This window comes from Diadema setosum, chromosome 13 (genome assembly GCF_964275005.1).
Source record: "Diadema setosum chromosome 13, eeDiaSeto1, whole genome shotgun sequence".
NCBI classification, from domain to species: domain Eukaryota; kingdom Metazoa; phylum Echinodermata; class Echinoidea; order Diadematoida; family Diadematidae; genus Diadema; species Diadema setosum.
The window spans coordinates 18,374,207-18,392,547 of NC_092697.1; the positions used below are offsets into that span (position 1 = coordinate 18,374,207).

Below are 18,341 nucleotides of genomic sequence, written 5' to 3' on the forward strand. Positions count from 1 at the left end.
GTGTTATTTATTATTATCATTATTATCATTATTATTATTATTATTATTATTATTATTATTATTATCATTATTATTATTATTATTATTATTATTATTATTGTTGTTATTATTGTTATTATTATTATTATTATTATTATTATCATTATTATTATTATTATTATTATTATTATTATTATTATTATTTCATGTTGAGGGATGCACCGATGATAAATTATGTGCACATCAATCCTACAAATGTATGTTTTCCTAATCGGGCAGTGAAATAATATGGTCGTCAGTCTTTGTTTGTCTGTATTAGTATGTTTCTCATGTAATCTGTTTCTTTCCGCTGTTTGCTACCAAAATACAATATAACATAATTGTTTTAGTTGTTGTGTATATCAACTTATTTGTAATCATAATCAGATTGATTTCCTTATTCACAATGTAAGATAAACAATGGGAACAAAATCTAGGATGGTGTAAATTCTATCATTTTATGTTCATTTTTTTTTTCTATATGACTATGGATGCCTATTGAAGATTATATGTTCAAATTAAAAAGGGAGATAGCTGTGAGAGTAAGATTATTCAGTTTATACAGAGACATTTCAGCTTCTCATTCATGGGAATTTTGTTATGGTAGCCCAGCTGCAAAGGTCTGCCTGCTGAAATCTAGGTTTGTTTCCTAAATCCGGTTCACTATATAGCTTTCTCAACCCATTGAAGGATTCAGTTCTCTGCCTGGCGAGTCAAAAAGAGTGATTTAAATGTGGCTCACTCGCCTCAAGTTCAAAGCCGCCAAACATGGACCCTGGTGCCTCAGATAATTGCTTGGCATACCATCTGCCTTTTTTTTTTAATGTCTGTCCAGCGAGGTCTTAAGGTCCTAAATCCCTCCTGCTTTCGGTATGCCAGGAAATTAGCAATATGCCTTATTGATTGATTGAGGTAAACCTAGTGATGACAATACATTTCAAATATTTTCATGTTTGAATCGGACCACAGGAGGTTTAACCCTATGTCTGCCATGGAGATAATTTAGAGTGCCCAGTTACTGGATCAGTCTTTGTCTGCAGTAGTGGAGGGCTTAATGAATAGATTTGTGTGTCATGAACATGTGGTGTATTGGTAGTTTGCATATATTATCATCCGTACTGACTGTGTGAACACTGTGATCATAGAGTTGGAACACCATGGCTATCTCACACCTTTAAAAAAAAGAAATCTATCTGCTATCATATCTCGGAGCATCTATCTCTGTTCCTTGATCTGTGTAATTTTCTCCCTTTCTTATCTTATATAAGCATCTATCTACCATAAAACTAGAACTAATCACAGCATGAAACTTTCACAAATTGGAGCTTATGCACTTTTCATGACATGAAACTTTCACAAATTTGCCAACCATGTCTGCATGTAGCTATCTCATGCATACTGCACCTCTGTCAGTCTTTTTTTTTTTTTTTGTTACCTACACATTTTCTATTTGCTTTTTCTTTTAACAGTCATTTCATTATTTACATTTATTGGAAGTAATTACAAGTAAAATGTAATTGGAATACCAAGAAAGAGTAGACACAATTTTATTTTGCTGTATTCACAGGCTATAGACATGAAAAAGTGATAATCTAAAAAAAAAGCAAATATGCATATATATGATATATCAGATAAGGCTTTAATCATTTTAGATTTAAGTGTGTCCCTTTTCTCAATTTTTTTCCTCATCTGTCCCTCTATTCTATAGCACACCCTGAGCTCTGTGGCTGTCATGTGCCTTCTATGTAGCCTATTATGAATGATATTGTCTGTATCTTGCCTGCCTTTAGTACTCCAATTCATCAAAGGTGTCATTAGCTGCAATGACTCTTAGAACTATGTGAAGAAGCTGTTATCTTGGCTTGTGACTTTAATTCCAATGACAGAACTTTAATAATTTTCTTTCCTAATGGATCCTTAACAAACCAGCTCTGCAGTCTTATATTGTGAGAGTATTCAGTCAGTAGTAGATATAATGAGAAAGATATCCTTGTGATGTGTAGATGTTTGTGAAAGGATTAATTTTGTCCTGCAAATTTCACACCATTTTCTGAACTGTCTGCGGATTAATGCCGTAACCTTGCCTTCCCACACAAGCAGAGAGTAGAGTCTGAGAACATCTCAATCCTGTGGAGTTGTAAAGTAGGCATCTGCATTAAACACAGTGGAGAAAAATCCCACAGGCTTATTACCCAGACGTCATACTGTTCTGAAGGACAGGATTACTGTACTGGAGGCTTGCTAGATAAATATTATATGAAACATGGGCTGTTTTTTTGTTTCTGCTTTTCTTCCTCAGCTAGTAATAGTGTGTTGAAATAAAATGTAGTTGACTCTCACAATCTCCCCTGCTTTGCACGCCTCTATCATCAAATGGTACTAAGCCGCCATGGCTTGAAGCTGGGTTTCCAGTGCTGACACCAGTCATATGCCTGCCCCTCCCTGTCTCTCACCCCTCCCATGCCCTTCCCCTTTCAGGTCATTCATCCCTACAGAAGGCAGGTGTAATCCAAGGGGTTATGTCACTGGAGCAAAAAACAAGCTGGTTCCGACCTTTTGTACTGCAGGCACAGATTTAAGGGCGGAGAGCCTCGGCTCGTCTTCATTCATTACCAGCGCTTTGATAAGAACACCACTTGAGTGTTTTCCACCTGGGCATTGTGACCTGCGTGACTGTTTGCCGGCTTGACGACGGAGACCAGCAAGGAGAGCGGAGCATAGATGGTTTGCTAGCTGCAACCTCTCATTGTACCCCCCAAGCTGAGTGGAGTGTTTGGCTTTCTTGTTACACAGACAGCTTGAGTGAAGTGGTCGACTTTCTCCGACAGAAATGTTACATATCCTCCACTTGTTTTCCTCCTGTCTGCGATTGTGGGGGTGCCACTAGTGGGGAGGCTGACACCCATTAATGTAGCTGGTCATGGTTTTGTCTTGGTTCCTCGCCGAACGCAAAAGTTGTGGTGCTTTTGAGGGAGGGGACTTTTCAAAAGAAAAGGAAAATAAGGGGATTGTTATTTTGTGCGAACTGAATAGAAAAGGTCATGGAATGCAGCCTTTTCTCTCTGAAGTAGGCCGACCACGGAGTGCTGAAAGGCCCAACAGGCACTTGAATAGTTTGATAACATCTTCACCCAGGTTTCCTCAAACACTTTGCGACTCCATGTGACTGGGGAAGGCGGTCTTTCTCCCCTTTTTTCTTCTTCTTCTTCTTTTTTTCTCCTCCATCTGATCCAAGGCCTGTCCCTTGATTGAATTGCCATCAGTTTCTATTTGGGATAGCTGTGCCTCACAATAGGAGCTCCGTATTCGTTAGGAGCACCATATCAATGCAATGTTCTAAATCTTCCTCATATGGAAGGCATGTGGGCTTTGGTCCCATCGTTCCCACATTGTGACGGCTTCTGATCAGCCGAACAAGTGAAGAGGAGGGGGAGAAGATTTGCGTGGTAGGGAAGTACTATGAATCCTTATCAGAATGCCAGTGACAAATTGATGAAGCGTTGGACATTATCAGAAGAAGCCGTCATGGTCTGTCATCTTTAGTGGTGTGGCCCAGCCCAGTTTATCTCCTCCTTGGTGACAAAGATGCCATCCCAGAGACTGACATCCATAGTGTGTGAGATGCTCTGATTGAAGCTGTCAGTCAAACGTTTCATTGGTAACATGCTTGTCACATCCAATCACGGGGCAGCCAGCCATCTCAATTTCTTGGATTGCAACAGCCCAACTCCACATTTTCCAGCAGAACTTGGAACAAAGAGACCTCTGCTTGCTGGTGCGACATCTATCACATACAATTGGTAGTGTCAGTGAATTTCCTCTGCCATCTTCCTCCCTGTCTTTCTTGCTTCAGTGCAGATGATGAATCGGGGTTCTGCCCATCTTTGCCCCCTGCCATTCCTCGCCCATCACAAAGTCTGACATTTGCTGCAATTGTGATTGCCATCTACCAGGGCTCTGTCTCTGTCTTCTCCGACTGTCTGGCTCTCTGAAGTTTGGTTTCTATGAGCGTCTGGCAAGAAGTTCATGTGTCTTCAGCTCAGATTATTTCTGTTGCCTTCCTCGGACATCCCGGAAAGAACTTTCTCTCTGATTTCAGGGAAGCATTTCTCCCAATGCACCAAGACACTGTCTCTGTCAGTGAATCTGTAAACGACATAACAGAGCAAAGTTGCCTCACCCCCACGCCACTCTATCGTATTTGAGCAAGAAATTAGGAGGAGAGGCACCTGTCTTCATCACATCCTGGTCTCCATCAGAAATTGCTCCGATTGTGACACTCCTCGTCCGCAGCTTCTGAGACGTCTTCGTTTCATTTTTCAAGTCTCTCCGAACGGGCCGCACAAAAGGGGAAAGCACTTCTGTGCTGTATCTGAATTCATTTAAAGCTGCAAGCAGACAGCAAGGAGTAAACAGATTTTGATTTCCTGGGAGGTACTCTGCGATTCTTCGCCTGCACCTGTACCGCTGGTTTTGTCTGACCCTCCCTGAGTACTCGGTGGCTGTGTGTTTGTTGGAAGTCACACTGATTGAAGATGGAGCTCACAGGAATTTATCACTGGATTATTGGCCAACTCCTCGTAATGCATGTACTCTTCCCGTCAGTGCATTCAAAGAGGTAAGGTAACCTATGACTCTAGACCACCACTAGCTTAACTAGCCACGAATTTTTCATCAGCATTCAGTAACCCATCCAAACTTGACCTAGTCATAGATTAGTAAGCCCACTTACATGTAGGCATAGCTACATTGTATGGGGATTAAAGGGTGACTAGGTAATCTCTACTCTTTAGTTTGACGGTACATTTCCAGACATCTGTGCTGATCGCCAAAGAGAACACTGTGTTATACCCCTTTCATAAACTCATCCTCCTATTATCCGCATAAGAATAATGCGGACAATTCAATAAAAAATGCGTTCACAAACTCTGAAAATAATCCGCATTATTTTTACGAGCGCCCGTCCTGAAAAAAGCGGATAATCGTCATGGTGACTGCACACGTCCCTCCTGCGGGAAAGACAGGTGACGTTTGACCGCACCCCGGCAATTATCCGCATTATTTGGGTTTGCGTTCATAAACTCAAAATCTGGTCCCGATGCTGCTATTATGCGGATAATAGAAGGGTCGAAATAATGCGCATTATTCTTTCCCCGCTCCGATTTTACGACCAAATGTTGCGGATATTATCCGCATTATTGAGTTTATGAAAGAGGTATAAGTGTGAATCAGCAAACAAAGCACAGTAATGGTATAGGTTTTCTTCAATTTGTCTCTCTCTCTCTGTTCAAATGAAATTTGTAAGATCACAACTGCTGAATCTACATTTTTAACATAGTTAAAGATGTAGATCAGCAGTTACGATCTTACAAATTCCATTTGTACGGAGGGAAATGTTAAAGATGTAGATCAGCATATATAAAGAAAAAAAAATGTAGATCAGCAGTTGCAATCTTACAAATTTCATTTGTACAGATGGAGACAAATTGAAGAAAACTCTTAACCTTCACCCCTCTGCTTGATAATCTCTTGCTTTCATTTAACAAAGCACAGCAATAGTTAATAAGTTTGCATTGTTTTGTTGGTACGTCTAGTGAAATCACTATTTACAGTGGACTCCAGCTCTAACGATGTCCTTGGGACTGGCGGTTTCATTTCATTATCTTGAAATTTCATCATAACCGAACAAATAAGCAATGAAATATATAGAGCGGATAATGTTGCAGCCTGAATATTTTCTTCATGTTAACCGGAATTTCACTATAACCATGTTCATTATAGCACGAGTGCACTGTATTGATGAATGACTTGTCATGATTATAATAGATCATATGATTTCACTGACAGTTCCTTCTGAACGTTGACAATAAAATGCTCTTTAGGCAGAATTTTGATGCATTTTTTCCAAAAATAAATTTCTCAGACCAGATGTGCAGTGTTACATCTACAGTATGTTCAATCAGTAGTAGAAGAGATGACCAAAAAAACAATCCTCACGAGTATGAAAGTGAAATGAGTTGAATAAAGTGTAGGTCCCTCCATTCAAACTGAAAACTAATCAAAGCATAATTTGATAAAAATGTCTATGTTTGAGTTGTTTGCAAGGTGTATGTGTATCATTGTCGTAGATTAATGTTAATGTTGATTTGGTCATACATTGTGTAGTGCAGTCTCCAAAAAGACTACTGAAGTCATCAAAGAAATTACTTCAGGCATGTTTATTTTTTGAACAGCATCAAATTTTATAATCGTGACATTTAGCCAACTGTTGTATTGGACTCTTAAATTGAAAGATACATAATCATTTGACTAGAATTCAATGTTGTTTAATTTATGGATTAACTTAGAATGAGAGTTACATAGCATTTTGTCAAATTACTCACAGATTTGAAGTATTCCTCTGAAAATACAAGCAGATTTTGTGCTGGCCAGGAAGAAATCTGGCTTGTTCCTTTGAAAGACTGCAACTGTCAGCAGTCAGTGTCAGTATTAAGAAAGGCAAGGAGAGAAACTTTTTTGGTTTATTACAATTCTTGACGTGTATGGAACTTAGGCAGGTTATTTTGGCATAGGCATTACGAAATATACCTCATGAAGGAATGTAATAATGCTAGCTTCTGTAGCATCTAGGGAGACATAGGTTGTTGAATTGAATTGATCTTCATTTCACTGCCCACAAGGTACATACAAAAAAAAAAAACACAAATGATGCCCATCAGCAAAAGTGAACATCAAAACTAAAGCTTATTGGAAATGGTTGACTTCGGTCAAGATTCTTTGGCTGTGTGTGTACATACTTGGAGATCAGCTATAAAGCTGTGCACACTTTGTTACAGGGATTCTCGATTTTATCCGAGCTTGGTCAGCCTTTCCTTCCCATGATATTCCCAGACCACTTTGTCTTTAGAATGGGATAGTCGGTGCAAGATGAATCCGAGTGGAAAAGGCAATGAGTCATTTTATTTTGTTGTTGTTGTTTTTTAGGTCTTCGAGACATTACGTTGCATATAGACTGTGATAGGACCAATACACAGCATCTAATTATTGAAATAAGATATATTCCTGTTAGAGATATGTTTAGGGTTGGATAAAGTAAATGCATATGAATTAATGAATAAATCAAGGTCAGTTTCAGGTTAGGCTGATTAAGAACTGCTGTCAGTGTGTGGTTTCATACATATGGATGGTGTGCAAGTTTTCATCAATCAAACTAACGTCATTGACAGAGTCAAGTCCGCAAAGACCAGCTTTTCCTGACCCTGCCCGCTCCTAGCTTGCAATCCTACCCCAAACTTTCCCTCCAGCGCCTCAAATTCCCCAGACCGCTGCTTGCCCATCCCGCACCCCGTGCTCCACACCCAATCCCACACCCTATGCCCGCCCGCCGGCAGTTTTTCCTCCCAAGATCTACCCCAGCCTATACCTCGGTGGTGTAAATCTACCGCCTGCATTTCCTGGTGTACTCCAGCGAATGGCAAGCGGCCGTCAAGATTTACTTTGGGATATCATCTTCCATGTTGTTGGCATTAGTTGTCATAATTGAGCGAGTTGGTCAGACAAAGGCTGCCTCACAGTGCGTTGTAGCATCCCGTCCAGTGTCCATCTTTGTGTTGCCGTGGCTACAGATGGCCAGCAGTCAGAGAGAGGAAGGAGAGAAAATTGCCCTGCTCAAACTGGATTTCACTACTTGAATATTAGACGAGTGTAGAAACTTCAAGTAAACCTAGAAATCCCATAATGGATGGGAAGTGCAATGAAGGATTTAATTTCTGTAGACCACTTAATGCAATCTTGATGGAAAGGAAAAAATTATGTTCCCAACCTTCAGTCATATGTATTTTGAAAAATTGTGTGCGATCCGCTTACTAGCATAATTTGTGAAATACACACATTTCAATTTTCTTAATATAATTTGAACTATCTTGCACTGCTGCTTATCAGCTGATATAGATTTACACATTATCATACAGACTAAAAAATGGTCACCTCACATTTGTTATAGTGAGTAGCTTCATGTCTCTTTCTAGTAAGTTTTTGTTGCTTGAGCTTCAGGAGACATAGCATCTGTTAATGCAGTTTTATACATTGATCTCTTTTCCTTCTCAGTGTACAATAAAAAAAAAATTATGTGTTCACATTTAACACTTTGTGTCATGATAAATCATATAGGTCTTCTTTGAGTATAGTTCCAAAAGCAACATTTCTTAAATGTTCAGTCGATATCTCCCTGGCTTGGAGACTAGATGGCAACATGGTGGTAACTGGAATCTTGCTGGTTACAGAGTTGTCACGGAGATGTCTCCATGATGTCTATGTGACATCCCCTGGAGACTTGCCTGTTCTCCAGGGAGTCGCGAGAGAATCGAACATGTTCGATTTTTTTTTTGCGGAGACTCCAGTTTCCGGCTGGTCTCAGAGACATTTCCCAAGTCGTAGAGGCTAATTTTGTCCGCTAGGTCTCCAAGATGTCTCCAAGACCTTGCAGAGGCTCATCGGTGACCTACTTCTGGAGACGTCGCAAAAACATCTTCGTGACTGAGAAGACATCTCAAAGTTTTACATGAAAAATTATTACCAAAACTGTTCTAATGAAAGAAATGAAAAAAAAAAAAAAAACGTGGAAATCTTGAAATAGACAAGAATGTTGCCCTTATTCTGTAACTTTCTCTTTCTATCTGTTTCTGAATTCAGGTCGACGCCACCACCGGGCACTGATTATATAACCATCGATGCACCCATGAACAATGAGTCTGTGATGCCCGGTGAGACTGTGGTGCTAAACTGTAGGATACGAGGGTTCCCCAAACCCACGTACTGGTGGTACTGGAATGGTGCAATCATAAGAGATGATATCGGACGCAATGTGGTGCGCGAGTCCAACGGTGGCTCCACACTGACAATAAAGAACGTTGGCACCCTGGACACGGGAACCTACAAGTGTATCGCAAATAATCGAAATGGAAGCAAGTCTGTGACTGGTTCAATCACGTTGAGTGCAAGTAAGTCCCTTTATCTTTATTTGAGCAAATACAGTAATGTTTGCAAGAAATCAATTAATGTAAAAATCTTAAATTGCATGATGGCCTTTTTGCCATTCAAGCCTTCTTTACAGCATGGCTTCTGTTGGTAAGAAGTACCGATGTGTTGGCTCAGTGAGTAGAGCGGCTGCCCTCACAATCGGGAGGTCGTGGGTTCAAACCCCGGCCGCGTCATACCAAAAGACGTTAAAAGATGGGAGTTGCTGCTACCTTGTTTGCCGTTCAACAGTTGAAAAGGTTAGAGCAACGTCGATCTGGCGCTGCTCAGTGGCTGCCGGGCCCACAATCAATTGGGCAAAAAGAATTTCCATTCTTGGACAATAAAATTTGGAGTTTATATCCAGAACAATTATTATTATTTATTATTCATTATTTATTTAATGTTATTTTAGAAAGTGTTACAATTGCACTATATGGATGACAGACAGATATTGTAGTGCACCAAGCACTGCATGACATGGGAGTGTTATGAAAGTCATACTTATCATAAAGTGTGCACATAAAAGAATTTCCTTCCTCGTTGTTCAGGACAAAAATTGTTGTAACTTTTTTATTGAAATTTAATCTGCTTTCTGCAGTTTTCCATCATATATTATCATTTATTTCCACTTTTGGTCAAAGTTTTTTTTTACCTTGCGGAAAAGAAATTGAAAATGTCGGCTCTCAATTTCCTTTTAAGAATTTCATGTGTGGAAAGGGGGTAGGTAAAGAAAAAGTTTGATTTTTCTAAAACATACATTTTCAAATGTCTACCCAAACCACCATATTTGGCAGTTTTCGTATTTCTGTGATATATAGCATACCATTGAAATGGGTCATATACTGTATATCCAACACAGGCCCCATAAGGTTTAAGGAACATGTTTTTAAGGCATATTGGATCTGTTTTCATATTTATGCAGTGGCTAGGTCTACAGGCTTTGGGCTAAAAAACTTTGCCAGAGTATTCCAACCACTGTCATGTCAGCTTTCTTGCCCCTTTGTTTACTCAATTTCTTCTCTCTCCTCTCGTTTTCTTCCTTAAACTGGCCAAACTTGTCTTGTTAGGAGAAAGTTTTAGGAAGTGCTGAGCTCTATTTGTCCCTGGTGGGTTAACCCAGTTCTAGCCAGCTAATCCCATTGACAAATTTTGAAGAGGAATTATGGGCAGAACCTGGCCTTTCTTCTCCAGAAAGGAGGAAAGAAAGCTGTGACCCAAAGAACTGCAGTCCCTGGTGTAGAGTGTTTCCATGGAGGTCTGAATAGGGAGCTGAAGTGTAACAATATCTGTGTACAAAGGGGACTAGAAAGAAACTTGTTTCTCCATTCCCAAGTGCTCAATTGGTTAGTCCCACATGTAGCCAAGAGGGTTGTTTTTGTCGTTCTACCCAGTCTCAAAGATCCTAGAATAGGAGTAGCCTGTGCTCATATTTATTTGATAGTCGTGAAACCAACTGGGTCTAAGTGTTTGCAAGAAAGTTGGTTGGGAAGGGGATCATGTTTTGATGTGTTTAGGAGTTGTTAAAGTGTAGATGGTGTACACTAACTGAAATTTTGTACAAGTGGAGTTGAGAAAGTAGACATTGAGATTTGTGAAAAGGGACAAATTTCAGTTTCCAACCAGTCACACTGACATGTGGAAAACATGTGGCAGATCCATTTGGTGGTGTATAAAATGAATGACACATCTACTCAAATGGGTCTTTGTGAAATACAGTATTGCTACGTATTTGGAGCAGTGTCCCATTCAGCAGAAAAGTGGATGAGTGTGAGAAATAGAGACACCAGTAGATCAACTATAAGTGGGTATTGTTTCGTACCCTTTTATTTACTCATTTCAAGTCTGGGTCGCTACTGTATTTTCCATTTGACTCTCATTGTCTGTGTGTCTATCTGTCTGTCTGTCTGTTTGTCTGTCTGTCTATATTGTCTCTATGAAATTCTTGCATTTGAACTAGTAGATTCCTTGGGACAGCTTGGATGTATACATTGGAAGTTGTTTATTTTTGAAGACAAAGAATGAAATCAGATATCACACAATCATGGCCATCCATTGAAGTAATCGTAATCATAAAAACAACTCAATGCAAGAATTCATTCATTTGAATAAATACACAGTACCTGCTGCTACAGGGGATAAAAAGCAGCACTGTCAGACAAGAGCTTGGTAGTCTAGTGGATACAGTGCCTATCTAGCTATCAGGAGATTGTTGGTTCAAGTCCAACTGAGTAGATATGTGTATATACATATATATATACATATGTATATATATATATATATATATATATATATATATATATATATATATATATATATGCCTATGCTTTTTTTATCAAGGCTGTTACTAGAGCATTAAATAGTTGGTCCTTATCTACATTAAAGAAGGGCAATCTGTTAATCATGTTAATCAGTTGCTAGCATGACCTTAATACATGTAAAAAATAGCAAACATTGGAGTTATATGCTTGATGCCAGAAACCATGTTTTGTTTGTTTGTTTGTTTGTTTGTTTGTTTGTTTGTTTGTTTGTTTGTTTGTTTGTTTGTGATTGTCATGCACTCTTCATAACTTTGAGCCATTCACAAGGAAAAAGGAATATGTTTGCTGCCCTTTGTTAATATACCAGTTTGATGACTTTGATTAAGGATATGTGCCATGTTGAATTATATTCAGCATCCTCTAATGCATCCCTTGTATTCGACATCAGGATGACAAGTAATAGGAAGGAGGTGAAAAGCAGCCCTCACTCTGCCTTGTGAGGCAGGTAGCACATTTTCTTATTGTGTATGTGTGTTGGGGGGGGGGGGGATGAGGTGATATTCACGCGATCTCAGCCAAGATATCATCACAAAGTCATTGGAGAGAAGCTCCTAAGTCCACCACAAAATAACATTGTGCCGTGCACCTGCCTCGTGCTCCAATCATGTATTACAGCAGATTATCAGTGTTTATTGGAAGTGATTTTCGGGATATTGAAACTTATTTCTATCATCCCTAGACTTGCCGATCCTTTCAACATTCTCCGCCCCTCGATATTCAATCTCTTAGCGTCGGTAGCGACCAGAATTTGTCAATATAGTCCAGGATACTGGATGCAGGTGGAGTAAAGTGAGTGGCATTTCCTTTACTCCAGAGTGGGTAGAATTTGATTTCATGTGGATTTATGGAATGTGAAAGCTAGCATTGGCTGTGAATCAAATTATGGTCAGAATCGGGTCTTCAAAGGAAATCTACAAGAACTGCTTTTTGATGCACAAGAGGTTTGATACTTCCTCAATATATGAATCTTATTCTCGTAGTGCTTGCATTCAACGTAAAGATGAAATGATTTTGATGATCTTGAGGGGTGGATGTTGTGTGGATGCATATCAAAATTGAAAGAGAAGTTCTAGTGCAACTGAAAGTTGGTCTGAAAAGAAGGAGTAAATTTTTCTCAGCACAACAATGAAAATTTGATCACAATCAGATGAAAAATAAGGAAGTTACGATATTTTGAAGTTTTGCTAATTTTTCATGAAACAGTTCTTGAACAGTCAATATGAGTATGCAAATAGTGAAGTGATGACATCATCCCTCACAACTTGATGTAAAGTTTAAACATAAAATTGTGAAATTTCCAATTTTTCATTCAAACACAATTATGTGTCAGTCTCAAATCCTGATATATAATCTAACTGATCATTACTCTAGTTATTCAACCAGGAATAAGATTATGTTTTACACCTAAATAACAGTAACATTGAAGGTGAATTTTTGTCATACTTAAATTGTATACAATTAATGGAAAATTGTGAGATGAAGACATCATGAGTTCACTCATTTGCATATTCATACTAACTGTACAAGAACTTTTCTGCCAAAATAAGCAAAACTTCACAATTTCACAAATTCTCTAATTTTTATCAGATTTTTATCAAATTTGCACTGTTGTACTCGTAAGATTTTATTCTTTCTCATCACACTAACGTATGACTGGACTGGAATTCCTCTTAAATAAGGAATTAACTTGACTGAAAGCAGATAAATTGTTGGAAAGATTGGATACATCCAGTATTAAGAGGTTAGTGTGATTGTAGAGACAAAGACAGAACAAAAGAAAAAGAAAAAGAAATATGCTGTATAGATATAGTGGCATGAGAGAATAATGAAGTCAGGTCAATGAGGGCGGTATGAACTGAAATTCATCTTGTTGACATCCCGCTCGGCTGAAAGACTTTTCTGTCTTTCTCTCAGCATGTCTTCCTTCTTCCAATGGAAGAATTATATAAACATCATTTCTCCAAACTCAAGTCTCCGTACAGAGACAGTGAACTGGCTAGCATTGAGACAACTGTGTATAAACTCCCCCCTTTCTTCATCAACACAGGGAATCAGATTATTGGAAGGCAATGAGCGTTGTAACAAAATTCCAGTCTTCCCTAATGTAAATCCCCGCAGTCACCGCGAATTGATGATCCTATTTTTCATATGATCTGCAGTGTAAACAAAGCTGCAGTCCAAGTTTACCCCCACTGGGTCACTCACCCTTCTCTCAAGCTGTTTGTTTGTGCCGGCGTAGCAGGGGTGTTTACACCGGCCATTTCTCTGTTTCTACTTTCAGCAGCATGAAGATACATTGAGGCAATGCATTGCACATGTCTCTCAAATCGCCTCTCTTCCTCCAAGAGGAGCCTGGCTAAATCGGAGAAAAGTGATTATTTGTCGTGATCCATCACAGCCCATTTGCAGAATGTTGATGAGATGAAGTCATGGGGGATCTCAGTCAGACAAATGACATTTTTCACTCATGTTGTCTGAGTTTCTTTCCTCGATAACGTCATGTCAATCACTTTTATCATCTTTGATGACTGCAGCCAAAGATAGATATATTTTACCATCACACAGTCAAACCCCAGTCAGGGAGATTCTTGATTTAATAACCTTAATAACCAATTAGAGTAGTGACTACTGATATTGAGTATGCCAGTTTTTGTACAAGTATAAGAACAGTTAAAGGTTTTTGATTCAATTCAATTCAATTCAAACTTTATTTTTATTTTTATTTACAGAATATATACAAAGTAATGTGTGAAATTTGACATGCTTTTTTTTGGGGGGGGAGAAGGTTGCTTTCACTTTGTCTGCTTTTTTTCTTCTTTTTCTGTGTTTGCTTTAAAAATCTGTGTTGCTATCAAATTTGGGTTCTATTTGCTGGGATTTCTTTCATTTATTGTGTTAATTTTTGAATGTTTAAATTCATTTCATAAGTTTCACATCAGGAGGTTCTGGTCACACATTTGTCAGACTTTGAAATTGGTCTTTCGAAATGTTAGTAGATGTAAAGTTGTATTTTTCTGTGTGTGAGAAATGTTTGATATATATGCACAAATTCACCCATGACGGCAGATTTTATCTGTGGAAATTATTGGAGGTAGTTTTGCACAATATACATGATACACAAGAAATAGCACACACAAAAAAAGTGAATAACCAAAAAGGTTTGGAGTTATAAAATTCAATTGTATGCATGGCACTTTCAAAGACATTTTTGAGCATCAGTTTAGTAATAAAAAAAGAGTTATGAGAATTTTGATGACTGAGAAGGCACATATCTTGTATCAAATTACATACATTACATTATACGGGAGTTTGTTGATTCAGACCCCTGGGGAGGGTTCTGATTCCGAACATTCTCGGCTTTCATCACGGCACGAAATGTGGTCCAATGTCACGTGACAATGCAAAAATTCCTTGAGTCACAATTTGTGAATCCATGTTTGTAACAATTCAAACAGCTGGTTTATAGACGATTTGATGCTTGATAAATCTGTTGGGTTTTTTTTTTTTTCAGTTCAAACTGTGGATGACAATGTTTTCAAGCAAGACAAACTTGATCTTGTAGATAAATATCAGAGCTTATTCTTCTTTCTTAACCCATTGAGGATGGACTGATTTTGCTACAACAGGCATTTCCCAGACACCTGCCAAGTATACCTGGGACTTGTCCTCAACGGGTTAAGAGCTTATGCGTTTTTTCTTAAGATATGCAGCAGTTACCCCTTCCCAAGTACCCGTACTCCTTGTGAAGAAAAAAAAAATCTTTCAATCATTAGAACTCAAATTTGTTAGATTTTATGAGTAAACTTGTGAACCTTTGAGAACATGTTACTTTTCATAGATGTCCTTTCCTCTTAGTACATAAGGGTCTCTCAGTGGATGTAAAAAAAGCAAAAACAAAAACAAAAACAAAACAAACACACATGTCAATCAATTGCAACAGATGTAAGAATGTATCATTCAGTATTTGTCATGCTTTGTGTTGCCATGGTTACAGCATTGCAACAATGCATTAACAGACATTTGTCTTATTTTCTCATATTATGACCAATAATTCAATATTGTGGCATATTTAATGTCATATTATGTGTCAGGACATTATGTGACTCCATACTGCAATGTTCACCTTTTTCCAAATGGTTGCTAGTAATGATATCATGATGTTAAAGGGGAAGGCTAGTAACTGATCAGTGGGAATCAGTGGAAATGCTGGGAGATGATTGTTCCAATCCTTGTGGGATTCATTCAAGAGTTCATTGTATATCTAAAGTACTGCTGTGTGAAAATGATTTGCTTCAGAATGGTCTCATATTCAAGTAATGTGCAGTTTAATGCTTCCAGGTTAGCGTCCCTGGTCAGTGACGGAGCATTAATCTGCACATTACTTGAATATGAGACCGTTCTGAAGCAAATCATTTTCACACAACAATAGATATACAATGAACTCTTGAATGAATCCCATAAGGATTGGAACAATCATCCCCCAGCATTTCCACTGATTCCCACTGATCAGTTACTAGCCTTCCCCTTTAAGCTAAGATTTTACCAAGCTGTGCATTTAGATACATGTATGTATGCACTTTTTAAGTGCCTATTGGACTATTGTGTAGACCATGTATCATAGTGTTCTAAGCTTTTTGAGTACAGTTCTTCATTTTCCAGTTTATCTGACAGTGCAAAGGCACATAGTATACATTATAAAAAATACCCCCCAGATTTTTACCCATTCCACTTTTCTACATGTACTTGCCCTTGCTAATGTGTTCTCCAAATTTCATGGGAAGGGCTTCTCAGAAATACTGCAATCATTTTTTGAACACCAAAGTAAGGTTTCAATTTATCTGCAGTGATTCATTTACACAACATCTGCCTACAATGCTCTCTACGTTGTAATCAGTGCAAGTGATTAGTTGCGACCAGGTATCTTAACGACAGCAGCTCAAAAGACGAGGGTTAGGACCAGGCTCGCTTTGATGCCATGTTTACAGTAGATGTCATCTCCTAGAGAAAGCTGGTCAGTGTTTGCGGAGAAGTTCAAACTTAATTACTTCTGAGATCCAAGTTTCTTTCTTCGGCTCTCGTTAGATGAATTCACCCGTCCTGTATCACAGCTAACGACCTTATTTCCAGTATCCACTCAATGGAAATAGCACACTATCAGGGTTCCCAGCCCATCAGGGAAATCAGGGAAATCAGGGAAATCAGGGGAAAATCATTTTACTTTTTTCCAGTCAGGGAAAAGTCAGGGAATTTGATAAAAATGCCTCAAATCAGGGAAAAGTCAGGGAATTTTGGTTGGCCCAAAATTAAAAGTAGTCAGTAAGACTGATATATTTTGTTGCATATCAAAGCAACATCCATTGGATGAAAGTGGATGAAAATTGGATGTGAAACTGGAAGTGAGTTGAAATAGTTATCATGGAAATTTGATACTTCATCAGGGAGAAATCGGAGAAAAATCAGGAATTTTGTTTTCTTGAAATGCTGGGAACCCTGTCATTCCTGCTGACTGAATTTTCAATCAAGTTAAAACTGATATAGATCTAAACTGAATCTATGTTCCCATTTCGCATTGCTTTTGTACAGACTTTCAAGCAAAAGGACACTTGTCCTGTGCTTATTCAGAAAGTAGCTGAATCCCAAATCATATTTTGCTTTATGGTAGCATTGGACTTTTTAATCCTTTACAGTGAATTGATCCTATTGGAAGTATCTTAAATTTGAATCTTCATCACCCCCCCCCCCCTTTACTTTGCTAGGAATCAATTTCATAATTGTCATACCACTGATAGCTTCACAATGCTTTATTCTGGTAGGACATCAGATAGAGTTCTACTAATCCAACTTTGGCAGGGGTGTACATTTATTTCAGCTAGAAGAGATTGAACTACACTGTAAGTTGTTGTTTTTTCTCTGCATTGAAACTGTTATCTTCAGGTCTTAAAAGCATAAAGCAGTGTCAGAAAACAAACATTCCCCGCTCCACTCCCGACTTGAGACTAATAATCTGCCCTCTCTGCCAAAGCTGAACCCCCTACAGCCAGGCGAAATCCTATTTGATGAAAGCCTAACACTGAGCCGATCCAAGTGCTGCCGATTTCAGACAGGAAAGCGGTCATGAACGTGCGGTAAAAGAGGCCACATATTGTTCCCCAGCTAGTGTTTCCAATGTTTTGTGTTTCTAATGGTCTAATCCGGTAGCTTGGGGGGAAAGATTGCGGTGATAAAGCTATGGGTGTGATGGCAGGTCCTAACCTCCGGCGGCGGCGGCAGAGCAAGAGCTCTGCGATCTCATGATTCCAGACGCACACACGTGTTCACACTCTGTGTTTTCACCAATAACATGAACCGCTGTGAACCAGTCTACACCATGCTGAAGTACTTCAAGTATTAGAGTGAGGCTGCTTGATCAGTGCACAGTTTGTCACAAACTTTTCAGCTGAACCATAAGAAATGAGAAAAGTGCTCAGAGATCCCAGACCTCTGCCAAGCAGCTCATTTCCAGCCATACATACATATGCTAAGAGAATAGCCATTTTCCCCCAAAGATAAAGAATCCTTTCCGGTGTCACAGTGTCCATGCAGCTTGTATTTCCTTATTTGTTGGTCCTATTTCCCAAATGATAAGAAAAAAGAAAAAGGAAAAAGAAAAAAGATCCTGGATCCTGACAGTGATTCGGATCACTACCAAAATTTAATCATCTGTTCATTGTGTCATCATCAACTTTTCATGAAAAGTTAATCCAAATCCATTAGCAACTTTTAGAGTTATTTTGAAAACAGACAAACAGACCAATGTAGACAAATCAATAACCTCCACAGCAGAGGTAGCAATCCTCTCAGTCTGTAAGTTTCTAGACTTTTACATCTCTGAATTCATCCAAAATATGATTTTCATCATTTGGGGGAAAAATGTCCGTGCAGATTTGTTTAGAATATTAAAAGTAGGATCTCTGCTTATTTTGCCCTATTTCCATGCTATTTCAAAAT

The 18,341-nt window shown here is 38.7% G+C and overlaps 1 protein-coding gene across 1 annotated transcript in view; it reads left to right on the forward strand.

Moving 5' to 3' along the window:
• The window catches only part of LOC140237182 (inactive tyrosine-protein kinase transmembrane receptor ROR1-like), a 161,794-nt gene that overhangs the window by 96,902 nt on the left and 46,551 nt on the right, over positions 1-18,341 (forward strand). The window contains exon 3 of the mRNA XM_072317123.1: positions 8,710-9,017. Within this exon, the coding sequence (XP_072173224.1) occupies positions 8,710-9,017 (308 nt within the window). The remainder of the gene's footprint in view (positions 1-8,709; positions 9,018-18,341) is intronic.